Here is a 27,467-nt window from a genome sequence, read left to right as displayed (position 1 = left end):
CATCAGACAAGTGAATACTCCTCATATGCAAATGGACACAGCTTGAAGTTTTCATAGAATCCCAATGCCACCAATTCTATCAAACATTTTTAATGTGCTGCATATCACCTATGAGGAACTCAAGGTGCTGAAGATGTTGGCTGCTCTGTGGTGGTTTCAGCGTTCGCACAACCAGGTCTTCAGTTGTATCCTGAATTGCTGGACCAACAGTGCATTCCTGAGGTGCAAGGGGAGCTTCCTCTTCTGTTGATTTGCCCAATCCGTGGGGTGTCTGCGATGGAGAGGGAGGCATATTGGAGGTTTCTGGTCAGCTGGTCGAAGGGCAGGCTTTTGTTGATGTCTGTAGCACCTTTGTTGTGCAGGGCTTTGTAGGCATGGGTTAGCATCTTAAACTGGAATCTCTTCTGAATCAGAAGACAGCGTAGTTTCTTGTAATGGTGTTGATGTGGGTCCTTCTGGGGAGGTCGAAGATGAGTCTTGCCACTGAGTTTTGTATTGTCTGGAGTTTCTTCAGGAGCCATACAGTGATGCCTATGTAGTGTTTCCGTAGCCCAGTCTGCTGGTGATAAGGGCCTATTTGACAGTCCTTCTAGTGTTGACTTGGAGCCTATAAAAAAATCTTACAGAGTATGCAAAGGGTTTGGAAGCAGGCAGATGAGACTGCATTGACTTGTTTCTTCTTGGATAGCGTGCTATCCAGGATGATGCCAAGGTTGCGGGCATGGTCTGTTGGGGCAGGGGTGGGCCGAGTCCTGCGGGCCACCATGAGTCGTTCCATGGCGAGGTGTGTTTCTAAAGAGGATAACTTTTGTCTTGTCTTGTCTGTGTTGAGTTTGAGACAGTTTTTCCTTATCCAGTCCACTATGTTCATCATGTATCTGTGGAAGTTGGCTCTGGTTGTGGACCAATTAAATCTAATTCCAAACATCTACATATACTGAGATGACATGAAGAGTCTCTTGAAAGGGGAAGTGGCAGAATTTGTTGCTGATCATCAGAGCAATCCAGTCTTCTATTTCGCTTACTTTCTAGTGTTGAAGACATAATGGGGACCAATTTCAGCAATTTAACAAGTACACAAGGTGGAAATATAGGTGCTGTAATCCTAATTCTTAAGCAAGAAGGCTTCCTCTGTTCATTTGACTTTGCCTATTTTCATGTGCCTGTTTGTGTAAAAAGCGGAAAATACCTTTACTTCAGGTTGAGAAGCAAGGATTCCCAGTGCAATGGGTTATGTTTAGAAAGGCTTTGTGCCAAAGTCCGCCCAAAGTGCCTGATTCTAGACCCGGCCCAACAAGAATGAGATTTAGTTCTGATATGGCTTAAGGTGTAAAACCATATAATCTTAAGAGGGTGCACTTTCACTGTGTTTTCGGTGTTGTGCCCAAGGGCTAACACTTTGAGAAAGCATACAGTTGTTTTGTTTGTTTTAAAACCCAAAGCTACAGGCCAGTCATCACAACTTAAGTCATCCAAACTGTGGAGGCCTCTAGGTGGAAACTGTACTGCTTCTCTCTTGTACCTTCAGTGCATCAATAGTTATCACTGATAAGATCTATATTTACCAGCAAAGCATCTGTTTTGTGGGTGGATTTTCCTCTCTGAGGCAAAATAGACACTGTATTCTATCATGTCTGTCTTTGGCTGGCTGCAACCAGTGCATGCCTCAAGTTGTGCCTCTAAACAGCAGGGTTAATACTACCCAAAATGCACTCACTAGATGATTTACCTTGAGATGGGACTTCACCCTACAAACCTCCTGCTTTGGGTACATGTAACAAGTGCACACTAGTATACCACTCTTCTGCTGTGGGAAAGTACCTAAAGAATTTCTACTATGATTGTGGATTTTCATTAGAAGGACAGTAAGCTTCCAGTTATCTTAGAAGGGGACATTCGAGGTCACTTATTAAGGATGGGTCTATACAGTCCATCACTGTAGGTCCCTTGTCTTTCTTTTCAGGGATTATTTGATGCTTTATCGTGAATGATGTATCCTGCATGTGACTGGGCTGCTGTAGTGTCACTCTAAGCCCGAGTGGATCCTGATGAAAAATTCTTATCAATCAAATAATGTAAAGTGCATGAATTCTGCTTCGCTCCAGAATAATGGCTATGACCTAAGACAGGATAACAAGAATGGTTCCCACATAGGCCACATTGGTATGCAACATGATTCTAGCAAATCACACCTCTCTTGGTGTAACATGATTCTAGCAAATCACACCTCTCTCGGTGTACCGTGCCACAAACCTGCTAACGTACTCCAGTGCATTGTCGAGTGCATGAAACGTTCTGCAAATGCAATTACTATATATTAGTGTTGTAACCAGTTTGTTCTCAGTGAGGGTCTTACATGGCAGCAGCTGCAGTCAAAATTATTGCAGGGCACTTCTCTAGAAGCTCTAAACAAACCTCAGTAAGTGACCATGGAAGGCCTGGTTTCTGTTAGATCATTTTAACCAGCGATTCCTCAACATTTCAATTATCCATGGTGCCAGCCTGGATCTGGAAACTCATTTCCAGTAATGTCTCCCATGTGCTGGTGGATGGTACAATTGGATTCTGCAGCAGCCTCATCTCACTTCAGGAACTGAAGACCCAAAGCCAGATGTAAGTGCCATACCTGCATGCTGACGTCAGTTCTTTTTTTCTGTGCCCTTTGTGGATCCAGAGTTCAACACCTGACCTTTGTGTGTTCTTCACTAACTCCCAAAACATTTTCAGGGACAGTGTGTGCAGGATGACTGCCATGAAGACTACAAGCTTCAGACTGTACTGCACCTGCATTAAGCTGCTGTCTGTGAAAGACCCTCCTGATATCTGTCGTTGGTGTCTCAGATCTAAACATGATTCCTAATCATATGACTGATGCTCTATGATGCACCTGAAGGTCACAAGGTAGTGGGAGGTGAAGTTGTACATAGGTGAGTACTAGAAGTAAATGTGTTCCGCCTCAGTGTCCTGATCCAGGTCCATGTCTCTGTCCTTGGTTGAATCTTACAAGGGCAAATCTCTGCTCAAGCCCAAGAAAGCCATTTCAGTCCTCCCCCGTTGCTCCCGCTCTAGAAATAAATAAACACTCTGCACAGATTTGACTCTAATCCACAGCTGAGGCTGGTGCATCCCAAATTTCCACTGCCATCCTTGACTCTGCAGCATGCAGCGGCCTTCTCTGAATCAATAGTGCATTTTTCCAAACATTTCTGGGTCCCCCAGAGCATCTTTGGGCCTCATGGATGTATCTGCCTTGGCTGATGTTGGATTTCTGCTAGCAGGATTTACCTTCCCTGTTCATTCTGGCTTGTCTGGCACCAAATCTCAGGGGTGCCGGTTTCAGATCCCACCCAGACACCAATGTGGATCTGCAGCTGAGTTGAGCTAGAACTCAGGAGTTGTCTCCGTGCAAGACGAATAAGGCACAGCCTGGTATGTCAGTGGATTTTCCAGCAGCGCCTCTTTGCCAATATCTTTGACTTCTTGAGGGTTTATTTGGCTCCACCACATAAGCCATTCTGGACTTGGAGAATGTTCCACATGATGAGGAGGCAGACAGTTTATTGCCTCATCAATGTACTGATGATGATGGTGTTGAACTGTATTTAGACCTTGAAAACGCTAGAGGCCTTGATAACTCACCAGAGGCTTAATAGATTTCTCCATTGTGCCCCCAACCAAGGAAGGCACCTCATTTGTTGTAGTAGGACATATGAGGTGTTGTAACTGCAGTTGCAAAGTCTGGAAACTTAAGATAGTCTGCTTACTTTAATGTTGCTATCTAGCCCTACAATTTCAGTGTCTTTGCTAACTTGCAGTGAGCCCTGATGGGGGTCGAAGTCTTGCTTGGAGCCTCCAGTAAGTCACCTAATTGATAAGCTCCTGCTTTAGGTAACCCAGCCTTCTTGACTCTGCGCCTAACACCTGAAAGTCTTGTAGTGCAGGCTTCAGCCAGCAAAGTAAAATCAGACATCCCCTGCTGCCTTGCCTGATATAGAATCGAAGTGCATTGGCACGTGTAGGTTGAAATTGCGACCTGTGTATGTGGACTGCCTTTTGGGCAGACAGTCATGTCCTCTGGATGCAGTGAGCAAGGCTTTGCCCATCCTCCCTAAGGGCTTCTGAAATTATTTTGCGCAAACACTCAACAGCAGACCGGATGCAGGTATATATATATTTTGCGAGTGGGGTGGACATCACCGACTGTATGCCATGGAGGTTACACTAGAGGTGCCTCGTTGTCATGCCTGGACACGCCCACTGCTTTCTCTAGGGATGTGCAGGCATCCCCCTGCGAAATTACTTTTTGTAGCTTGGACTGTTGGGTGACAAAGTGCATTCAGCTTTTCATTTGTTTAAAAATAACCAGGCTGTGGCTCGATCCTTGGGCTTGCTGTCCCAGCTGGCTAGTTCCATCAACAATACTGGGAGTCCGAGATTACTTTGTGTTGCAGCCATAACCAGAGAGAGCTATCTCAGCCCATGCAACAGCCTCTCCAACTCTTTAGAGGCTCCAGAAGGACATTGTGGCAACAGACAGTGGGGCTACCAATGACGTGGCCAGTCCTCACCCATATCAGGAATCACCTTTGACCAATGGGATATTCTTTTACTTGCCAAAATAGCATGTTAACTCTGACCCATTGTGTGTCATTGTTATGCCCTTACCTATTTCACCCTTGCTGCTCCTTATGTTTTCATTCACTCCCTGGCAGAACATGCCTTCCTCCTTACAGTCATTGCTAAACGAAGGGGCAATGGAGGAAGTCCCAGCGAAGGAGGGGCAATGGATGCTACTCGTGTGACTTCTTGGTGCCTAAGACAACCATGGGATTAGAACACTTAAGGGCCTTCAGTTCTTGAGTGCCTTCCTTCGGAAGGACAAATTTAAGATGCTGACTTCTCCAGGTCCTCTTTTCTGCCCTAGATCCTGGGGATTGGTTGATGTCCTTGAACTTGCAGGATGTGTACTTTTATGTAACTGTACTGGAGTTCCACAGGCATTCCCACCACTTATTTCAGTTCACCATCCTGCTCTTTGGCTTCCCCTATGCCCCTGCAAGTTTACAAAGGTGATGGTACTGGTCATGGTCCAGTGTCACAAGTTTCTGCACCTAGATGACTGTTGAAGTCAAATTTGGTAAGGGCCACCATCACCCTCCTAACTTCCCTAGGGTCCTCCTCAATTAGTTGAAATCCCACCTTCGGCCACTGCAGAGGATTCCCTTTTTAGAACCCATTCTGCATACTGTGGCGTTGAAGCATATCCATCCTCCGCAGTGATCCTTAGGCATTGAGGATATGATCGCAGGGGTTTGGGATCTGTCCTGTATTCCAGCCCTGACAGTTCTGAGTTTTCCAGATCTCCTGGCCTTGTGTATCAAGATGATGCCTCATGCCCATTGGCATGTGTGCTCTGCAAAAGGATCCCAACTTTCAGTGGGCTCAGCACAAGGGATGCCTTGCATGCAAAATCTAATGGTCAGATAAGGTAGCATAGGATTTTCAGTGAATGATAAAGGATTCCATCTTGACTTGCAGCAAACTGTTTTCCCTACTCCATCTGAGGCTCACAGCCGAGTTGAATGCATCAACTCTGGACTGGGGAGGCCACTTGGAGAAGGTTAAGATCATGTACCTCTGTTTTCTCCTGGACCACATCAGTCTTCTGCAGCTGCGTGTCATCCAGCTGACCTTTCTCCCTTCCATAAAGGTCAGTCCTATGCAAACTCTGGGTGACATCACAACTGTCTTGTACTCCAACAAACGGGATTGTTGTGTCATCTGTGCTGTGCCAGTATGTGCTGCAGCACTGGCTAGACTTTCAGGGAATTCCATTGGCTATTGGCCATCTGGTGAAGTCATTAAATGCCAGGAAAGACAACCTTAGCAGACACCATTCTAACAAATCACAAGTAGTTTCTGCACATGGAGGGTAGTTCAAGGTTTATTGGTCTTGTGGTATGTGCCTTTGACACTTTGACACCTCTGCGAATATTTACTGTTGAGATTTTTGCACTCAAGAGTTTCTGCCTCAAGTCTCCATAGGAGACTTGTTTCACCTTTCATGGGTGTCTAGTCTCCTTTATGCATTGCGGTCTGTGCTGCTGCTTCCCAGGTTCTGCAGGTCAGGAAGGACTAGGCTCAGCTCATCCCAATAGCCCCTCATTGGTACTCCATCCTGCTGATCTGCATATCTACATCTTCCTCTTTGAGAGGACATGCTTTTCTAACAGGGTAAGATTTTACACCCGGACCTCCACAACTTACTCCTTGGGAAGTTGAGCAGAACCAGCTGAGCAGATTGAGCTGATTAAGGAAGTGGTGGATTCAACTAAGCAGGTTGCCATCGATGTACAAACTCCATCTATTCTGGACTTTGGGTGAAGTTTGTGGCCTGGTGCGATGACTAGTAGGTCGATCTACTGCAGGCTAAACGTTGATGTACCAAGAGATAAAGTTACAATGGCCCAGTTCTCTTATTCAGTAGAATGCCCCTTTGCCGTTTGTGGGTTGTCAAATGGGGTATGGGCCAATTTGCCCCAAATCTTAATCTTGAAGCAGTGAAGAATTGAGAACCCGCATGACATTCAGATGGAGTCAAACTTGTGAATTATGATAGTTTGCAATATAAAGTTAACATGTTGAATTGTGGTAATGGATCCAAAAGTTTATTGATGTCCATTTAAGCAGGAGATCATATAGTTTTGGGCAAAGAACCAAAGCCCAAGCAGAGGGTCATACAGGTTTGGGCAAAGAACCAAAGCCGACAAGTGTTTTGCCTTCTATGGTAAGCCTACCTGGGGCTTTTTCAAGGCTAGCAAGGTCATGGTTAGGTCCATTTTTTGAAACACGTAATAACCGTTAAATATTTTCAGTCACTCTAAGAGCACAGCAGCATCTTTTGCAGAACATAAATCGGGCTAATTTAGCCCGACTTTTGGATCCACTATCACGATTAAATGTTAACTTTATATTGCAAACTATCATAATTCACAAGTTTCGACTTCTTCATCTGAATGTCATGTGGGTTCTCAATTCTTCATTGCTTCTAAACTTTGATGTACTTCTGTTTGTCCTGCCATTGCCCTCACAAAGGGTTAGTGCTGGCCCTCTTTGCCTTCATAAATTTGCCTGATTATTCAAGTCACCAGTTGTGAGATTTTTTTTAAGGGTTTACATGTTTTCTCCTGCACTTTTTGTTATATCATTGCAGGACCTTAATTGGATTTTTAGTATCTCCATTTGAACCCCTTTTGAGCCTATGCACAGCTGTTCTTGGAGGCTGCTGACCCTTAATACTGCGTCCCTCATTGCCATTTTCTGCGTTTCACGCCAGTGAGCTGCAGGTTCTGGCAGTGCATCCACCATATATCATCTTCATTCCAGACATACTGATGTTTTGGTTTCTGGCGTATTCTGATGGATATTTCTAACTGCAAATTCTTCACATTTAGAATTTTCACCAGGTCTCCGATCCGGAAAATTGAAAAACCACGCTTCTGCGCACTATTTTGTGACGCCATACAGCTCTGCATCAATGCCATTCCACTCCAGAAATGGTGAACTGAGCCACATGCAAGTGTCACCCATGCGTGCCGACACCAGTTCATTTCTTTCTACACCATAAGATACGTTTTACGAGCTCCTTTCTTCACTTGGTGAAGAGATTTTTCTTTAAAACATTTTCACGTGTTAGGGATGTTTCCCCTAAAGCGACATGATTCAAACCTTGTAGGAACTGTTGCAAACATATACCGATGGTGGATCCCCATGAAGTGTGCCTCTGATGTTTAGGTTCTTCACACGACTCCCAGACCTGCGGCGGTTGTGCCCAGATCATTTCTAAGGCCATCCAAAAGCATGAGTCAAAGCTCTACTGGGCAAACACCAGATGGCTCCGTACTGGTCCCACTCCATGTCAGAGTTGAAACCAAGGACCTGCTTCCACTTTCGCTCCCGAAGTCATTTTCGAGAAAGATCTTCCTTGCTGCAGAAGTCTAAGCACAAGAAGTGGAAGCATGACTGCCCTTTCCTGCCACTCTCGATCTCCAGAGACTGCACAAGGGGTTTCACTGTGCATCCAGGTCTGGCTCCCATTTCATCAAAGAGCTTATTCCATCTGTGGTCCTGATGAACCAAAACTCCCAGGTCCATCAGCGACGTTGCAGCAGTTAGAGAGGCCTTTCGTTAAGCCATCCTGCTCATCTTGGTACACTTACAGCTCTCTCTCTGGTACACCTTTTGGCCCCAAGGATCTGCAGGGGCTCATTTGGGTTGCTGCCGTGGGTTCACAGTCTCTGCCTTCTGGGTGTAGGAAGACCTGCCACCTGTTGTGGTGTTTGATTCCGAGCTAGCAATATCTCAACTTAAACAGCAGCCACACTCCGATCTGAAATACCACCCATTTGACTCTGACTCAGTGCTTGTGCTGTGCAGTCACACACAGACCTTACACCAGCTTTTTAGCTCACTCTGACCAGAGCCTACCTAATGGAGACTACAGTGGTGGAGATGGCGAAAGATTTTCCCCATTCTATAACTGCTATAGGGAGCCAAAGGATGCCAGTGGGCTGACCGCTTCACCCATTTCTGGACAGATCCATACCTGCCAGAGCACTCCTCAATTCCCCCCCCCCCCCCCCCCCCCAAAGGCACCAACTGAGGAAAACACTTTATTTGCCACAGTAATGAGGAGGTCTTTGACCTTCATCTCCACACTATGGAGGTAAAAAAACAAGTGTCGACAGGAGTCCTGCAGCCTGGCCAAGCACTGAACCAAAATCTGTTGCCTTTCAATGAAGGCTTCACTGGCACGCTGTTGGGCTTTTGAGCTAAACCATGATCTGGTCTCCCAAGTCACCCAACAGGGCATCCACCGCCTGTGTCTTCCCTCAAAAGTGGGAAAGAGACTCCATTGTTTAGGCCCCCCACAGCACTTATTTTTTACCATAAATTGTACCACAGAACATCAGTTGGAGAAGCTGTGTTTTTTTTTTTGGTTTTTTTTTTAGTGTTTTTTTTTATATACAGGTTCTTTGGGGGCGGGAGTGGAGAGTCCCCTACATTGAGATCTGCTACACGCTTGCTAAGAAGCAACCTCCTGAGACCTGGGGGCCCACTCCACCACCGCCAAGTCTGCTCCCATAGCAGGCCTGCAGAGTGTCTGACATGGATATTTGTCAGTCAGCTATGTGGGCATCAGTGCACATGTTCACAAAGCAGTACTGCCTCAGTAGTCCGGTCCCTCAGCACTTTATAGTTTGAGCTGTTCCACATACCCACCACTCTGGGGGTGTACTGCTTTGGTATCCGTGCTAAAGATGAGGAATCTGCAGTTAGAAGTATCCATCATTAAAACAAGTTGTTTTTCTTTGAAGAAGGCTTTCAAGATACGAGGTAAAGTGACTCCTCCTCCTTGTGATAACACGCATGGGCATCGACTCCATTGTTGGATTGTTTTCTTTCCGCTGTTGGGTTTGACATGTTTTGCAGCTCTCCAGTTAGAGACCATTTGAGAGCGCTGTTCGGTTCATTGCTCACTACCACACGTCAGTATTGTTTTCAACCTTATTCCATCGTCATGTATCGAGAAACCAGAAAGCTTTGCCCATCTATTCTATGTGCTATACCCACAGCCTTCGTGCCGCGCCTGTTGGGCCTATTTTCAGTTCATAGGCTTAGACCAACTATGTGCCGCTGATGGAACGGACTCTGTTTTGCTTGTGCCCCAGCTGCCATGTAAAATTCCTGCAGACTGATCTACATCAGGTTTGCAACCTATGCCTGTCTCCTGATCATAAGGAGAAAGACTGAGAGGCTTGTCGATCCTGTTGATGGAAACAAACTTTGTGGGACCGTTGGACGCATCGCAGACAGGTGCAGCATAAGGACATACATGAAACACCCGAAATCTTCAGACAACTAGCTGTCTAGGGGGAAAAGAAAACTGCATGAGACCTCTGCGACTGAGGAAGAGGACATCTCCATCCAGGACTCTGTCTCCGACTCCAACGTAGAGTGCGGCTTGTTGATGCAGGACCTTCCTATAGGACAGCTGCTGTGAGTACCAAAACACCCTTGTCCAACCACCCCTGAGACAATTTGCTCTGAGCACCCTGGCCTCAGCCGCATTGGCTCTGACCTCCTTGGCACTGAAATCCAAATCACTTTTGGCACAAAACCCTCGACATCAGCACCGAAACTGGCTCCTGAAGCAATCCTCAAAACCAAGCAAGAGTGGCTCAGTCCAAAGCAGAAGAAACTGCACATACAGCCTCTCGCTGGCCATATTTTAACAAAAGTTGTGCAGCCGGCGCCCCTACCATTAAAGCATCAACTTTCCTTTGAAGAGGGGACTTACCAGTGCCTTGAAGAGGAAGGACATAGCAACCAGTCCTCTGCAGCTTCCTCTTCCTGCTTCTCTACCGCCTCAGCCACCTCCTCCACCTTCCTCTTCACCATCCCCTTCACCACCATCCCCTTCACCACACCTCTCACATAGTGATGTAGGGGACATCGCTCCTCAGGGCACCCCACAGTCGTTCACTGGGGATCAAAGGGGAGGGAGGGGAATTTACATCCACAGATCCTTGGGACTGCTTTATTGATCTCCAGGTGGTGCTGACCCAAAACTCTACCCAGCCAATTAATCACTCCTGATGATGCAACATCTTTTCAAGAGCTAAATATCCAAAACTTACATCAGGTGTTCCTTTGATTCAGTGGCCAGGTGTATCAATACTAGTGTGCTGCTGCTTAGACACACTTGACTGCGCATATCTGGCTTCAAGCCAAAAGAGCAGCAGACACTTTTGAATGTCCCATTTGATAAGCAACATCAATTTGGTCCCCCTTGAGGACCAAGCATTGGAAAAGATGAGAGGACACGGAGGTAGCTAAATCAACGGGGGTGCTCCAAACCCCAACTCCTTGTGGCTCCTTTTGGCATCCCACCTATAAACAGGGTGCCAAAACTACACCATCAGTTGCCTCTACCTCCTCATACAGGCAGTGACACCAGGCCTCCCCTTCAAGGGGATATTACAGAAGAATATACAGAGGAAACAATTTCAAAGGTTGTGGAAAGGGTTTCCTCCACATACACTGCACCCCTTCACCTCCAAAAAGTGACTCGCTTCTCATCCTCCCCTGGCAATCTAACACCTGCTGGCGGACGACTACAACATTACTTCCCCACTTGGAAAAACATAACATCAGATCAGTGGGTGTTGGACATTATCCAACATGGTTATTGTCTAGAGCTCATCATCACACCTCTAGACATCCCACCTCGCAAATACAAACTCTCTGTAGAACATCAAAACCTGTTCAAACAAGAAATGCAAGCTCTTGCTCAAATGGGGCCATAGAGCTGGTATCTATTCAACAACAGGGCATAGGAGCATAATCCCTGTACTTCCTTATTTCTGGACCATATTGGACCTCAGATCCTTAAATCATTATATCCTATCAGAACATTTCCACATGGTCACTCTTCAGCATGTGATCCCACTGCTCCAAATAGGCAACTTTGTCAGCATTAGACTTAATGGACACTAACTTTCACATCCCAATCCATCCAGCTAACTGCAAATACCTCTGGTTTATTAAGGTGGGAAAAAATTAACAGTTCAAGGTGCTCCCATTTGGAGTCACTATCATACCCTGTGTGTTCATCAAATGCCTAGCAGTAATAACAGCACATCTGTGCAGGCAGAACATTCAAGTGTTCCCATATCTGGACAACTGGCTCATCAAAGCCAGTACGCTGTAGTTGTGTCAGCAACATACTCAAACCACTCTACTACTTCTCCATCAACTAGGGGCTATTCTCAATACACAGCTGGAATTAGCCTACCCAAAATGTAGCCACGATTCAGAACATCTAAGCACTCCTGCCACAAATTCACCCCAACCAACACAACAGTCAAAGCAGTTATGCAACTCTTAATGCATGATAGCATCTTGCATTTCAATAGTACCACATGCACAACTACAAATGTGCCTGCCTCAAGAATGTCTGGTGCACCAGTGATCTCAATCACAGGGTCCAGTTACAAGATCTAATGTTAGTAGACAGCTGCACTTATCACTCTGCAGTGGTGAAAACCTATCAAAAGGGTGGCCATACCTCGACCCTGTTGCCCAGATCATTCTTACAGCAGACGTATCCCTTACAGGATTGGGTACTCCCCTATAGGGGCTACTCAAGCTTCAAGCTGATCACCTAGCATTGAAAGCGTTCCTATTTCACCTGATACTAAGGTTGTCTTAGTCTGGACGGGCAACATGACAGCCATGTTTTATTTACAAAAACTAAGTGGGGGGGGGCACTCCCTACAGTTATGTTTATCTCAGACGATTGGGCATTGGGTAGTACATAACAGCATTCACCTGTCAGCAGAACACGTCCTAGGGACGTACAACAACTTTGCCGACTTCCTTAGCAGGATGCGTCATGAATCAGAGTGGGAATTTCACCCTCGAGTCCGCCTCACATACTGTCGCAAGTGGGGGTTTCCACAGATAGACCTGTTTGCAACCGCAGACAACACAAAATGCCCAGACTTCCCCTCCAGGTTTCCACTCCCACTATCCAAGGGCAATGCTCTACAGCAGTTGTTCCCAACCTGTGGTCCGCGGACCCCAAGGGGTCCGTGACACATTCCCAGGGGGTCCACAGGCCTGGGCTAGGAGAAAGGCACTTCTCTGCGTGCGTTTTTTCATTTTTATTACTTCATTTGTTGAGCAGTTTTAAACCCACTGCAAAGCTCCTTGTACAGCAACAATTAAAACGTCAAGCTAACTCAAGTGATTAATGTATCTGCTGAAGAGAGATGGGAGCTTTGTCTAGTTGCAGTTTTGACTCAAAGATAGCACAGGTGGTTAATATGCCTGCTGCAAAGAACGTGTATATTGGAAAAAACAGTATTTTATGTGCATGGCACAGTGGGTTACCGCTTTGGTCACAGGGATTCTTTTGTTACGGTGCAGTTCATAACCTTAATCTAGCACAATGAGCTGTGAACTGCCATTAGAGAGCTGCATGCAAACAGCATGGCACAAATTATTATTATTTTTTTTCTGGTCTTTCATTTTCCTTATGCTTCTAAAAAAGGTTTGCTTGTGTAGAAATACGTTCTTCTTGCCAACGTCCTTGATAATCACTGTGCTGTGTTCTGAATCCTAAATTTGTACTTCTCGGGACCAAGCACTCTTAGAAAATGCCTACCAGTGTGGATGACATGTGAATCCTACACCTTGTAAGTCCCCTGTACAGTGCCCTGACACCCTACAGTGGTATGAGAGGTGCTATAAAACAAATTAAATACATGTGACAGAGAGGCTAGGGAGAGATTAGAGGCCCTTATGGTTTACTTCCTTTCCCCTTCACTAGTTTATGTGAAAAAGCTTTCTCAGATCTTGCATACCTAAAAAATAAAAACAAATCGCTCCGGAAATGTAGAATCGGACCTGAGGATTCACCTTTCCTAAATAAAAACCAAACATTGAAAAGGTAGTTGCCGAGATACAGCGTCAACCTTTCCAGTAAAAAGTTTGGATTTTTGCATATTTTTTCAATGTAAAAGAATTTTATCTTTAGTAATTTGAGTACTTGTTTGATGTGTACTTGTTATATTTTTTGCGAATTACTGTTTTAATGTTTGAAAATTAAATTGTACAAATTGCTGGGAGTCCCCGGCTTCCAGTAATGATTCGTTGGGGGTCCTCAGGAGTCAAAAGGTTAGGAACCACTGCTCTACAGATTAACTTGTCAGTAATATTTGCCTATGCTTTTCCACATCTCCCTCTTATTCCGTTTGTGGTTCGGAAGCTCAGGCAAACATCTCACCCTAATTCTGATAGTTTCAACTTGAACTCATCAACCATGGTTCACTGCACTACTCAAGCTTTCCGTACCTCCCCACGAGAAGCTTCCCCTCAACCCGGACCTTCTCACTCACAACCATGGCGAAGTCAGGCACCCAAATCCAAAGGAGCTCAACCTTCGATTTGGCTCCTTGGGGCATAGAATTCGGTTACCTTAATCTCCCACCTGAATGTATGGGCATTCTCAAAAAAAACTCTTAAACCCACAACTAGAGCGTGCTACGCTGCTAAGTGGAAAATATTTGTTCTCTACTGCCACAGTACAGTGCAACTTTTGGGAGGTACTACTTTGGCATCCAGTCAAAAGATGGGGAATCTGTAATGAGAAGTACCCACCACAAAAACAATGTACTTAACTTCAGTAACCCTCTTTCTGGTGGTTATTCTAACTACAATATCCTCACCGACCTGTGCGCCTCCCATTCTGTGGATTGTACTTTTATGAATTCATAAAGTTCCCTGTTAGATTGTGTGCACTGTCAAGTTTCTGAATATCTTAGATGTTCTGCTTATAAGGGCGTGAACTATTTAGTTATAAACCGATGTTGGTGTGCAGGGATGAAACTTAAATACAGCTCATTGCCGTCACTTCTGGGAACTGGATGAGACTGATCGTGCCACCTTCTTGTGTGTGGGAGCATTCACTGGAAAAAAGCTTCCAGATCGCATCTGGCACCTGGAAGAATTCAGAAGGTGATAAATCTGCAGTTAGAGTATCCACGAGAAAGAGCGTTACCGGAGGTAAGACACTGTTCGATGGCATCTGTTGCTGCAGATACACATGTTGTGCACAGTCCGCCATCTGGTGTTGGGTCGGAGTGTTACAAGTTGTTTTTCTTCGAAGAAGTCTTTCGAGTCACGAGACCGAGGGACTCCTCCTCTTTGCTTCCATTGCGCATGGGTGTCGGCTCCATCTTAGATTGTTTTTTTTCCGCCCTCGGGTTCGGACGTGTTCCTTTTCGCTCCGGGTTTCGGGACGGAAAGATAGTCAAAACTTCGAAAAACTACGTCGGTATTGTTTCGATCGGGATAGTTAGAATCGACACCGAATCGTGAAGAGCTCCGGTAGCCCTTCGGGGTAATTTCGATCCCCCGTCCGGGGCCTGGTCGGCCCGACCGCGTGTAACATCGACACCGATGGAACGGACCCCGTTCCGATTCTGTCCTAAATGCCACAATAAATATCCATATACGGACCAACATTTGGTCTGTAACTTGTGCCTGTCACCCGAGCACAAAGAAGAAACTTGTGAGGCCTGTCGTGCGTTCCGGTCCCGAAAAACGCTCCGTGACCGTCGAGCCAGAAGATTACAGATGGCGTCCACGCCGACAGAACACCGAGAGTTCGAGGAACAAGGAGAAGAGGAGGAAGCCTTCTCCATCCATGAATCGGACTCAGATGAATTCAACGTCGATGAAACTGTAAGTAAGACGTCGAAAAGCACACAGCACAAGAAAACAGACAAGGCCCAGGGGACGCCACTGCCGACTGGCCATGGCTCAACCCATAAAGGTGACCGTCCATCGGCACCGAAAAAGGCCGAACTGGTGCCCAGAACGTCCGACTCTGGTCGAGATACAGGCACGCAACATTCTCGGGACCGAGAAAGTGTTGCCGAAAAAGATCGACGCCGAGAAAGCGGAGCCGACGCTGCTCGACGCAGAGACAGCGGCACCGAGGATGATCGACGCCGAGAAGGCTCGACTCCGAAAAAGAAGAGATTCGCCTCGGAGCCGAAAACAAAAAGACACAGTTTCAGTGCCAAAACAACCAGCAACCGAACCCACTACCGGCTCATATTCAGAGGAACAATCATTGTCCTCTCAAATGCGTAAACACAGGTTTGAAGAGGAGTTACAGACTACTGATGTAGACCATACACAAAAGAGGATCTTCATCCAGAGTGGAACAGGGAAGATTAGCACTCTTCCACCAATCAGGAGAAAAAGGAGACTAGAGTTCCAAACTGAACAACTAACACCACAAGCAAAGGTGGCAAAGAAAGCAACTCCGCCACCCTCTCCTCCACCTGTAACTCAGATATCACCGACACAAACTCCGTCACATTCACCGGCTCACACCACCATGAGCCAAGATGACCAAGATGCTTGGGACCTATACGACGCCCCAGTGTCAGACAATAGTCCAGAGTCATACCCTACCAAGCCCTCACCACCTGAGGACGGCACAGCGTATGCGCAGGTGGTAGCTAGGGCAGCAGAATTCCACAACGTGTCGTTACACACAGAACCTGTCGAGGATGACTTCCTTTTTAACACCCTCTCCTCCACCCATAGCAACTACCAAAGCCTGCCTATGCTTCCAGGAATGCTAAGGCACGCGAAGCAAATCTTCAAAGACCCTGTCAAGAGTAGAGCGATCACTCCGAGGGTAGAGAAAAAATATAAAGCACCTCCCACAGACCCTGCTTTTATCACCTCTCAACTGCCACCAGACTCAGTCGTGGTAGGAGCAGCTCGCAAAAGAGCCAATTCACACACATCGGGCGATGCACCACCCCCGGATAAGGAAAGCCGAAAATTCGACACAGCTGGGAAAAGAGTAGCTGTACAAGCTGCAAGCCAGTGGCGCATCGCAAACTCTCAGGCGCTCCTAGCGCGTTATGATAGAGCCCATTGGGACGAGATGCAGCATCTCATCGAGCATCTACCCAAAGAATTTCAAAAGCGGGCAAAACAGGTGGTTGAGGAGGGACAAAACATCTCCAATAACCAAATACGCTCCTCTATGGATGCAGCGGACACAGCTGCAAGGACAATAAACACTGCAGTAACCATCAGAAGGCACGCATGGTTACGCACGTCTGGCTTTAAACCAGAAATACAGCAAGCAGTACTCAATATGCCGTTCAACGAACAACAATTGTTCGGACCAGAGGTTGACACGGCGATTGAGAAGCTGAAAAAGGACACTGACACAGCCAAGGCCATGGGCGCGCTCTACTCCCCGCAAAGCAGAGGCACTTTCGGCACCTTCCGTAAAACAACCTTCAGAGGGGGGTTTCGGGGTCAGGCCACACAAGCCAGCACCTCACAATCAACACCGTCTACCTACCAGGGACAGTACCAAAGGGGAGGTTTTCGGGGCCAGTACAGAGGGGGACAATTCCCGAGAAACCGGGGAAAATTTCAAAGCCCCAAAACCCCAACAACCAAACAGTGACTTGCAAGTCACTCAACCCCTCCACATAACACCAGTGGGGGGAAGACTAAGTCAGTTTTATCAATCGTGGGTGGATATAACAACAGACACTTGGGTCTTAGCAATTATCCAACATGGTTATTGCATAGAATTTCTACAGATCCCTCCAAATATCCCACCAAAAACACAAAAAATGTCAAAACAGCATTTAGACCTCCTAGAAATAGAAGTTCAAGCACTACTGCAAAAAGAAGCAATAGAACTGGTACCATGTACAGAAATAAACACAGGAGTCTATTCACTGTACTTTCTAATACCCAAAAAGGACAAAACACTGAGGCCAATCTTAGATCTCAGAATACTAAACACCTACATCAAATCAGACCACTTTCACATGGTCACGCTACAGGAGGTGTTACCACTGCTAAAGCAACAAGATTACATGACAACCTTAGATCTCAAAGACGCGTATTTCCACATACCGATACACCCTTCGCACAGGAAATACCTAATGTTTGTATTCAAGGGAATACACTATCAATTCAAAGTCTTACCGTTCGGTATAACGACCGCACCAAGAGTATTTACCAAATGCCTAGCAGTAGTAGCCGCACACATCAGAAGGCAGCAAATACACGTATTCCCGTATCTAGACGATTGGCTAATCAAGACCAACTCGCTAACAAAGTGTTCACAACACACAGAGTATGTCATACAAACCCTCTACAAACTCGGGTTCTCCCTCAACTACAAAAAATCACACATTGTGCCGTGCAAAATACAGCACTACTTAGGAGCGGTAATCAACACAACAAAAGGATTAGCCACTCCGAGTCCACAAAGGGTTCAAAATTTTCACAAGGTCATACAGGCCATGTATCCAACACTAAAAATACAGGCAAAAGTGGTTTTAAAACTCCTAGGCATGATGTCCTCATGCATAGCCATTGTCCCAAACGCAAGACTGCACATGAGGCCCTTACAACAGTGCCTAGCATCACAATGGTCACATGCACAGGGTCACCTTCTAGATCTGGTGTTGGTAGACCGCCAAACATACCTCTCGCTTCTATGGTGGAACAGTACAAATTTAAACAAAGGGCGGCCGTTCCAAGACCCAGTGCCACAATACGTAATAACAGATGCTTCCATGACAGGGTGGGGAGCACACCTCGATCACCACAGCATCCAAGGACAATGGGACGTTCATCAAACAAAACTGCATATAAAGCACCTCGAATTACTAGCAGTATTCCTGGCGCTAAAAGCATTTCAACCCATCATAACCCACAAATACGTTCTTGTCAAAACAGACAACATGACAACAATGTATTACCTAAACAAGCAAGGGGGAACACACTCGACACAGCTATGTCTCCTAGCACAAAAGATATGGCAAAGGGCAATTCACAACCACATTCGCCTAATAGCACAGTTTATTCCAGGGATCCAAAATCAACTAGCAGACAATCTCTCTCGAGATCACCAACAGGTCCACGAATGGGAGATTCACCCCCAAATCCTAAACACTTACTTCAAACTTTGGGGTACACCGCAAATAGACCTATTTGCAACAAAAGAGAACGCAAAATGCCAAAACTTCGCATCCAGGTACCCACACAAATAGTCTCAAGGCAATGCCCTATGGATGAACTGGTCAGGGAAATTTGCATACGCTTTTCCCCCTCTCCCTCTCCCTCTCCTTCCATATCTAGTAAACAAATTGAGTCAAAACAAACTCAAACTCATATTAATAGCACCAACATGGGCAAGACAACCTTGGTACACAACACTACTAGACCTGTCAGTAGTACCACACGTCAAGTTACCCAACAGGCCAGATCTGTTAACACAACACAAACAGCAGATCAGGCATCCAAACCCAGCATCGCTCAATCTAGCAATCTGGCTCCTGAAATCCTAGAATTCGGACATTTAAACCTCACTCAAGAATGTATGGAAGTCATAAAACAAGCTAGAAGACCATCCACCAGACACTGCTATCCAAGCAAATGGAAAAGGTTTGTTTGCTACTGCCATAATAATCAAGTTCATCCATTACACGCATCCCCAAAAGATGTAGTGGGATACTTACTACACTTACAAAAGTCAAATCTAGCCTTCTCTTCCATTAAAATACACCTTGCAGCAATATCTGCATACCTGCAGATTACCCATTCAACTTCACTGTTTAGGATACCCGTCATTAAAGCATTTATGGAGGGCCTAAGAAGAATAATACCACCAAGAACACCACCTGTTCCTTCATGGAACCTTAACATCGTCTTGACAAGACTCATGGGACCACCTTTTGAACCCATGCATTCTTGCGAAATACAATTCTTAACCTGGAAAGTTGCATTTCTCATTGCCATCACATCTCTAAGAAGAGTAAGTGAAATTCAGGCGTTTACAATACAAGAACCTTTTATCCAAATACACCAAAATAAGGTTGTACTAAGAACCAATCCTAAATTCCTACCAAAGGTTATTTCACTGTTCCACTTAAATCAAACGGTAGAGTTACCAGTGTTCTTCCCACAGCCAGACTCAGTAGCTGAAAGGGCACTACATACATTAGATGTCAAAAGAGCACTAATGTACTACATCAACAGAACAAAGGAGGTTAGGAAAACAAAACAACTGTTTATTGCATTTCAAAAACCTCATACAGGAAACCCAATATCAAAACAAGGTATAGCCAGATGGATAGTTAAGTGCATCCAAACCTGCTATCTTAAAGCAAAGAGACAACTGCCCATTACACCAAGGGCACACTCAACCAGAAAAAAAGGCGCTACCATGGCATTCTTAGGAAATATTCCAATGCACGAAATATGTAAGGCAGCCACATGGTCCACGCCTCACACATTTACTAAACACTACTGTGTAGACGTGCTATCTGCACAACAAGCCACAGTAGGTCAAGCCGTACTGAGAACTTTGTTTCAGACTACTTCCACTCCTACAGGCTGAGCCACCGCTTTTGGGGAGATAACTGCTTACTAGTCTATGCACAGCATGTGTATCTGCAGCAACAGATGCCATCGAACTGAAAATGTCACTTACCCAGTGTACATCTGTTCGTGGCATTGGTCGCTGCAGATTCACATGTGCCCACCCGCCTCCCCGGGAGCCTGTAGCCGTTGGAAGTTATCTTCAACATTTGTACATTTGTATATATATATATTACTTAACCTTAATTTGTACATACTTATTCATTCCATTGCATGGGCACTATTACTAACACACACAACTCCTACCTCACCCTCTGCGGGGAAAACAATCTAAGATGGAGCCGACGCCCATGCGCAATGGAAGCAAAGAGGAGGAGTCCCTCGGTCTCGTGACTCGAAAGACTTCTTCGAAGAAAAACAACTTGTAACACTCCGACCCAACACCAGATGGCGGACTGTGCACAACATGTGAATCTGCAGCGACCAATGCCATGAACAGATGTACACTGGGTAAGTGACATTTTCATTTTCCGTCACATAGCATCTATTTGTTGCTCAAACTCCAAGCTCCCTTTAAGGTTTTGCAGTTTTTGTTATTGCACTGTGGGTTACAAACTGAAGTCTGCTGGTACTCTTTGATGACACTGGAGCTCCACTGTTTGTAATATTTCCTTCATTTTCACCTTTTGTAAAGGTCTTTGTAGTTCATAATTGCTTGATGTTAATATAGAAAGAAAACCATGATCGATATATCTTTCATTTTAATGCTGGTTTTTAATAAAAGTATGTAAAACAAATAGTTCGAAGAAATGAGCAGTGAACTGCTGTGGTCACCTTTCTCTTTCGTGAGTCCCATTATTACCTCTGTCCTGCAGTGGGTAGGTTTTAATGTGAGGCAAGTGTCACAGGAGGAGGAAATATGTTGCCTGTTTACGGTGTTAAAACAATCTGATATGCAGCTGCATACATAAGCTGTTTTTTTTTGCTTCCTTTTAGGTATTGAGGTTTTGTATCTGTAAGGAAGAAAAGTGAAAAACTGAAGACTGCCCACTTTTCACAGCTACTGTACTGCAGGGTGACACAGTAGGAGCTTTTACCCCCCTCTAGAGCTGCCGGACTTGCTCGCTTAGTAAACAGTGTGTATTTATTAAAGAAAAACCTGCCTACAATACTGTACGTGCCTCCTCTGCCAATGGTGTTGACTGCCATATTACTGGAAAACCCTTGTATTTGTGGCTGTTCTGGAGAGGAGCAGCCTCTATTCTCTGGACAAATGTATTGCAAGTATCTGTCCGCTTCAAGCCATCCGTTATTCGAGAGGGAGGGGCATTTTTACCCCCCAGGTGTTCCTGTTTTCAACATTTCTTTGTGTTCATACCGCTTAATTCAGCGACAGATGTGATGTGTTTTCAAACTCAAATAGTATTTCTTAAAGAAACTTCAAAATATTGTTTTCACCATTGCTTTAGCCTGCAAAAAAGTGGCCCAGTGTTACTATTTCTTTACCATTACATAAACAATGAAATTAGCACAATCCTGTTTGCTGGCAAAGTCTGCTAATGGCACTATTGTAAAGAAGACTAAATCTTAAATCTGCCCTGGATTCATTTAAACGTATAAACAACTAACTACAGCACATTCATTTCTGCTTTCAGGCATGGGCGTCTGCAGGGGAGGTACTGAACCACCCCTTCCCCCCCCTCCCTTTCCCCTTTGGACCTTCCTCCCACCCCAGCCCACATCCTGGATTTAGGTACAGTCTGGTGTTCCCGCTCACGCTGCCTGCACTAGTACGGTCACAGTCCCCGCCAAAAACAGTCTGGTACGACCCAACCCCGACCCCCCACCCTGAAAAAATATTCTGCAGACGCCTACGCTTTCAGATCATTAAGCTGGGCTTACCTTAATGTAAGCAACAGTGGGAACAATTTAACAAAAAAATGTGAATTCTTGTAGGAATATTGAGTAGACCTTTTTTCTCTGCCTGTCAGAAGATGACTCGTAGGCCTGCGGCTGGAACATAGATATTCTTGAAACATCAATCGCTGTCCTACTGAGTGAGGGTTCTCTGCTTTTAGAATATTTTAAGGTTTGGATACAGAAAACATCCTTTGCAGTAGGATTTAAAGATGGGTGTTTTGCTCAGGGAGTAGGCAGACGAATCTCAGGAATAACCCATATGGCTAATTTTCGGTACTGTAATATTGGTATGAAACTTTGACTTAATGTGTAAGGGTCTCTTCTTTGTAACTTTTGGCTCCTTCATCCCCGTCAAGTTGATAGTCATTAAAACTTGTGCACTAGAACAGCTTTTTCCCTTATAACCAACTTCTAGCAAATAGCCTCTACTTGTTGCAGCAACATATACGAAAACAGCCTCAAGTAGCCCTAGCCCTCCTCTCTCTGTAGCCCCTTTCCATGTGCCTCAGATTTTCTCTTTAATACAGCTGAGTCTAAGAAGCCTTTGTCGTATTTGCTCAAACATTTCTCCCAGCAGATGCTTCTTTTTCTTCTTTGGTGGGTTCTGCAGCCCCCTTCTTTCTCATGAACCTAAGAACTATTCTGCCTGCCGACTGTCTGCATATTACACCATCTTGATAGACTGGGAGAAAAGAAGAGAATTTTGGAGGTTAAGTAGGATCTTGGGTCTGAGGTCTGTTTAGAGTCATGGCAGTGTATTTGGACAGCCTCTGTTTTATTTTATTTAGTTTTTATTTTTTTTTTTCTTCTTTTTTTTAATTGTTTTTATATTTGTATAATGATGCAGCGCCTGCTTTGATAGGTCACAGTGTTTGGTTGTTCTTGAAATCTGAAATAAGGAGGAAGGCCGTATTAATGTTGTAGAAGACACTACAGGAAATAACACGTCCTTACTAGTACTACACACACGTGTGTATTTGCTTTATTGTGACCGTTATGCAACATATTGTACCAACACTACCCCACATGTTAAATTAAGGCCAGATCCCTCCAGACTAATGTTGGGCGTTGTGGGAGGTACCAAATCGGCGTAATGCCCCAGCTTTACCTGTTGTTTAAAGTGTAGAAGAGACACGGGACCCACAATTTGCTTTGATATGCAAAGTGGTAATTTATGTCGTGCCTTGCAGGACTAAGTTGTTTTGTGTAAACTATTTTCTTAGTTATTTCTGCTTGGCATAAGCAAAGACCGGTTGTATTCTCCTGGCACAACACGTTAGGCTGAACAGACTGCGACTTCGGTGGTATACTTAGATAATTATGATCAGGCAAGGAAAGCCGTATAGTCTGTTGATGAGTAGCGCACAAACCTTGGACTGAGCAGTGGGTTCGCAGCTGGGACATCGGAGCATGAACTCGGCCATTCTGATGATACACAAAGGATGAATTAAATTCAGACATGAAACTGATGGAATGTCTAGTGTTTACACAAAAAACGCTAAATGCTTTCTTGTTCATAAAGTGTTTTTATTTATTAAAATTCTGAGCCCGTGGGATTTCATGGCACTAAAGTCTTAATAAGTTGTCCTCACCACGTCCTGGTCTGCCCAATAATGTTTTTTTTCTAGGACTTTGTGATATATATATATATATATATATATATATATATATATATATATATATATATATAACGACAAGTATTTTGAATTTCGATCTGTAGGATCGAGCCTCTGATTCCGCAGAGGAATATGGTTGGGATCTGGTTTGGTACAAGAAACTCTTCTTTGCTTAACAGCTATGACTTTGCAATACAAACATTTTCATGAATAGCTCACCGGTGTCTTTGCCTCGTCTTGCTGTTTGGATTGAGACCACCCCCTTTCTTCTGGTAATTGCCTCTCCCTAACTTAACCGCCACCCTGTGGCCTCAGTGTACTTGCTAAGCCAGGACCCCGAAGCATTCAGTTATTTTTAGTCTGGTTTCCTTTTACACTACATAGACTATTCAACACTAATAACTGCACAGCACTTTGTTGGTTCTACTAGGCAGTTGAATACCTGGTTTCTAATCTTGCAGCTATTCTCTTCTGCGACTATTGCATCCTTTGATGGCAGGGTGGTCCTTGCATCTTCGGTTTTATTGTCCAAGCCGAGTCACACTGCACCTTGTCCCATCTCGTGCTGAAGTACTCTGGCCCAGATGGTTATTTTATTCCAGGTTCTGGAGAAAAAAAGTGCGTCTGTGGCGTCTGAATCACTGCACTATATTCACTGAAGGACTCCGCTGGAACACTGCATAATATCCAAGTAAAATCTCAGGCTGCAAATATAACACTATTGTAGGGGAAAGCCCGTCTCTCTAAGTCGAAAGTATGTGGTCCTCCCACCAGCGCATCAGCTTGTGCTAATTTCAGTCTTGTGTATTTTAGCAAAAGTAGTTGGAAGCAAATGTGATTATTTTTTTTTTACTTGAATTTTTTATTTCTATACATCTCGTCTTATAACCTTACTCTTATTTCTATACATTGCCAGTAAAGCTTTCGCTGCTTGTTTTTTTTTTTTCCCTGATCCACCTCCTTGTGTGATCATCTGAGATTTACTCATTGTAATTGTTTTTAAAAAAATACAGAAAAGTAACTTAAGAGATATAATATTAAATGGAGCTAGGCAACACCAGCAAATTGTTTGAGCAAAATAATTCTGTTCTGAACGATATTAATAATAAAATAGAGTTGTTTATTTATCAGTACATTTCAACAGTAAAGAACTAAACTTTTGAATATATACCATTTTCAAACACGTCTAAGTATTAACGTATGCGTGATTGTATTAGATCAGCAATAAGGAATCTGTCTGTAACCTCAAGAAATAAAATGCTTCTGAAACTGGAATGTCGCTTTGGTGTCTTCTCAAGTTATTTCTGTTTTTGTACATACTTTTGAGTCTCCCTTCCTTCAGGTTCATGGCTGTCTTGTATCTTTGTGTACTAGACCAGGATTGCTTATGCACAGCATAGGGGCCTAGACCCATGGTAGCTCAAAGTATACCTGGGCCATGATCGCAATCACCTATTGTAGCTGCACCTGCAAAAAGTATCTCTTTAAATCTGTTGCAAATGCCTTTTCTCTCCTTCAGAAACTTAAAATGTCCGCTTTACACTTTAATAGATTGTATAAGTGAATACTCGTGGTGCAGGCTTACAACAGTTCAGCTTACACCCTTAGTCTGGCCACACTTAGCCCTTTTTTGTTGAGTCACAAAACCCTGACCCTTAGGGCCCAGGGTAGGTACTCCTCTCCCGAGTCTTATGGATTCAGAGTCATATACAGATTAACTATCTGTGCAAGATGCCATTAGAGAGATTGTGCATATACAGTCTTTAGTCAAGTGAGCCTTTCTCCACCTAAAAGGATTACTGTCTATTCTGCTCCCTTCTACCATATTAGGTGAGAATTGCCTGTGCTGCAGACATAAGCCGAAAAAAAGTCTATGAAAGTGTTGTCATTGCATAGAGGTTTGTAGTGCTTCATCCATGAGTCATCTCACTCTTCAGAATGATTTTCCTTTTGTGTTATCTTACACTCTGTGTTCCCTTTTTTTCCACCCACCAGGCAGGATAAAGCTTGGCCTCCTCCAGTCCAGTTAATCTCCCTTTTTGGACGATGCTTTCATTTTCTCCCACTGTTACAGCTTAGAAATGATGAGGTTTGGATTTAATTTGCTGATGAGTACATCTACCCTCATATTACTAACCTTTTGAATATCCCAGGAACCATTCTGGATCTTCTTGCAGTAGCTCTCCAATATCAATGATGGGGGGCGGCTCCATGTCGACTCTGCACGTGGCAAAACATGGCGGCACCAAAGCCATAAATTGCCTTCACGGTGTGTTTGACCTTGGTTCCCTTTTTTCCACACCATCTACATGTCCTGGAGTTGACTCTCCTCAGAAAAGTGTGATCGTTATTCAGTGTTTATGGCCAAAGAACAAGACGAATGGCGAGGAAGTCGGAAGTCGCACCCAAGATCAAGGTTACCATCAATCTTCCAAGACATCCCGAAGGAAACACAAGAAAATGAGGAGGCATGGATCCTGGAGACGGGCCTCGAGAAGTAAGTTGCCATCCCCAAGACCTGCAACTCCACCTTGTCCAGAACTGGACACCCACCAGAAAAAGCATTACAGAAGGTAAGTAACTTGCTCTTTTTATAATATATGCTGAACACATTTTTCTCCTTCTATATAAAGCATATATGACTGCCTTCAAGCAGTACTTTGCAGACAGCCAAACTGCCAAACGGTGAAACACACTTCTGCCAAATCTGATGCACTTTAGGAAAGCCTTGAAGAGCTGGCTCTGTGCTCATTAACCTTCTGCCCTGTTTTATGTAGAGTTGTTTTCAGCACTTGACCCCCTGTAAAGGTAGTGGTGTGCTTAATAAAACCTATAACCCAATATAACACAGCAAGAATTTCTTAGCAGCTAACACTCACTGGGCTTGTGTCTCATGTATTGTATAGTGGCCTTACCACCACTGTTCTTTTGTCATCTTTGCTGGAATTAATCAGCCTCTCAGAGTCTCTTGCCGCTGTGCAGGAAAGGACTACTACATAATGGGACCCTCGACTAGATTCCTGAACAGAAAGTCCTATCTGAGATCAGGAAATCTGATATTAGGCTTGATACCATCAAGTTCACGCAAAATCGCCACCCTCATTCCAAGGCTGCCTGCTTACCATTTAGGGTGATACCTTTGGAAGCCTGCACTTGCAAGCTACTTTGGAAGGGAATTCACCAAGGCAAAAGGCTTAGTGTCGACCATACTGGATGACTAATACACGCCTGGTATGCTTTTCACAGTATTGCAAAGAGTTGGCCTGCTTCACGAAACAAGATCAGAGTGTCTTGGGGTTGCACAGGCTCCTTGAGCAAAATCACCCTTAGTTGTTAACCAAATCTATAGTTTTGGAGGATGAGTTGTTCTCCCTCCTGGGAACGTACTGCGTTACTCTGGTGCTGGGGGACCTGGCACTGGTGCTTACGTTCAGATAAACTAAATACATCTAGCCATACTCTAAAGCTGCTTAAATCGCACCTCAAGAGCCTAGAGAACAATGCTTATAAATCTAAATATGCCTTTCCTGTGGTGCCTTGATTTAATTCATGCTTTACTTTTTTGGATGACAAATGAAAAAACCATAACCAGGATAAGGTTGTAAAGCGAACTAAGCTGGTACAATGCTCGATAGCTCAGTGCTGAAGGTGGTGAAAATGTTCGGTTTTTTTCCTTATCTGTTTTGGAATCTGTTTCTGTAGGAGTAGCTCAGCCTTCTAAGCTACATAACTTATGCAGAATTTTAACCTCCTCAGGCGAAGAGTTTGAGATTTAATGTTTTTCTGTTCCACCAACAGAGTTGTTTAGTTCTCCAGAGAGGCATTTTGAATGTTCACCCCTCTTGAGTTTTTGCTCAGTGTTCCTAACTTTGCACTGTATGGTCTGCTCTCAGTTTTACAGGGCATTAACCACCCCTTTTT

At 44.6% G+C, this 27,467-nt stretch overlaps 1 protein-coding gene across 3 annotated transcripts in view; it reads left to right on the top strand.

Moving 5' to 3' along the window:
* Positions 1–21,142, top strand: part of AHCYL2 (adenosylhomocysteinase like 2) — a 407,107-nt gene extending 385,965 nt beyond the window's left edge. For all 3 annotated transcript variants that reach the window (XM_069229350.1, XM_069229352.1, XM_069229351.1), the window contains exon 17: positions 21,007–21,142. In XM_069229350.1, coding sequence (XP_069085451.1) covers positions 21,007–21,013 — 7 coding nt within the window. In that variant the 3' untranslated portion in view covers positions 21,014–21,142. The remainder of the gene's footprint in view (positions 1–21,006) is intronic.
* Positions 21,143–27,467: the final 6,325 nt, after the last annotated feature.

The sequence above is a fragment of the Pleurodeles waltl genome, chromosome 4_1 (assembly GCF_031143425.1).
Source record: "Pleurodeles waltl isolate 20211129_DDA chromosome 4_1, aPleWal1.hap1.20221129, whole genome shotgun sequence".
NCBI classification, from domain to species: Eukaryota; Metazoa; Chordata; class Amphibia; order Caudata; family Salamandridae; genus Pleurodeles; species Pleurodeles waltl.
This window is presented reverse-complemented; position numbering and strand designations above follow the sequence as displayed.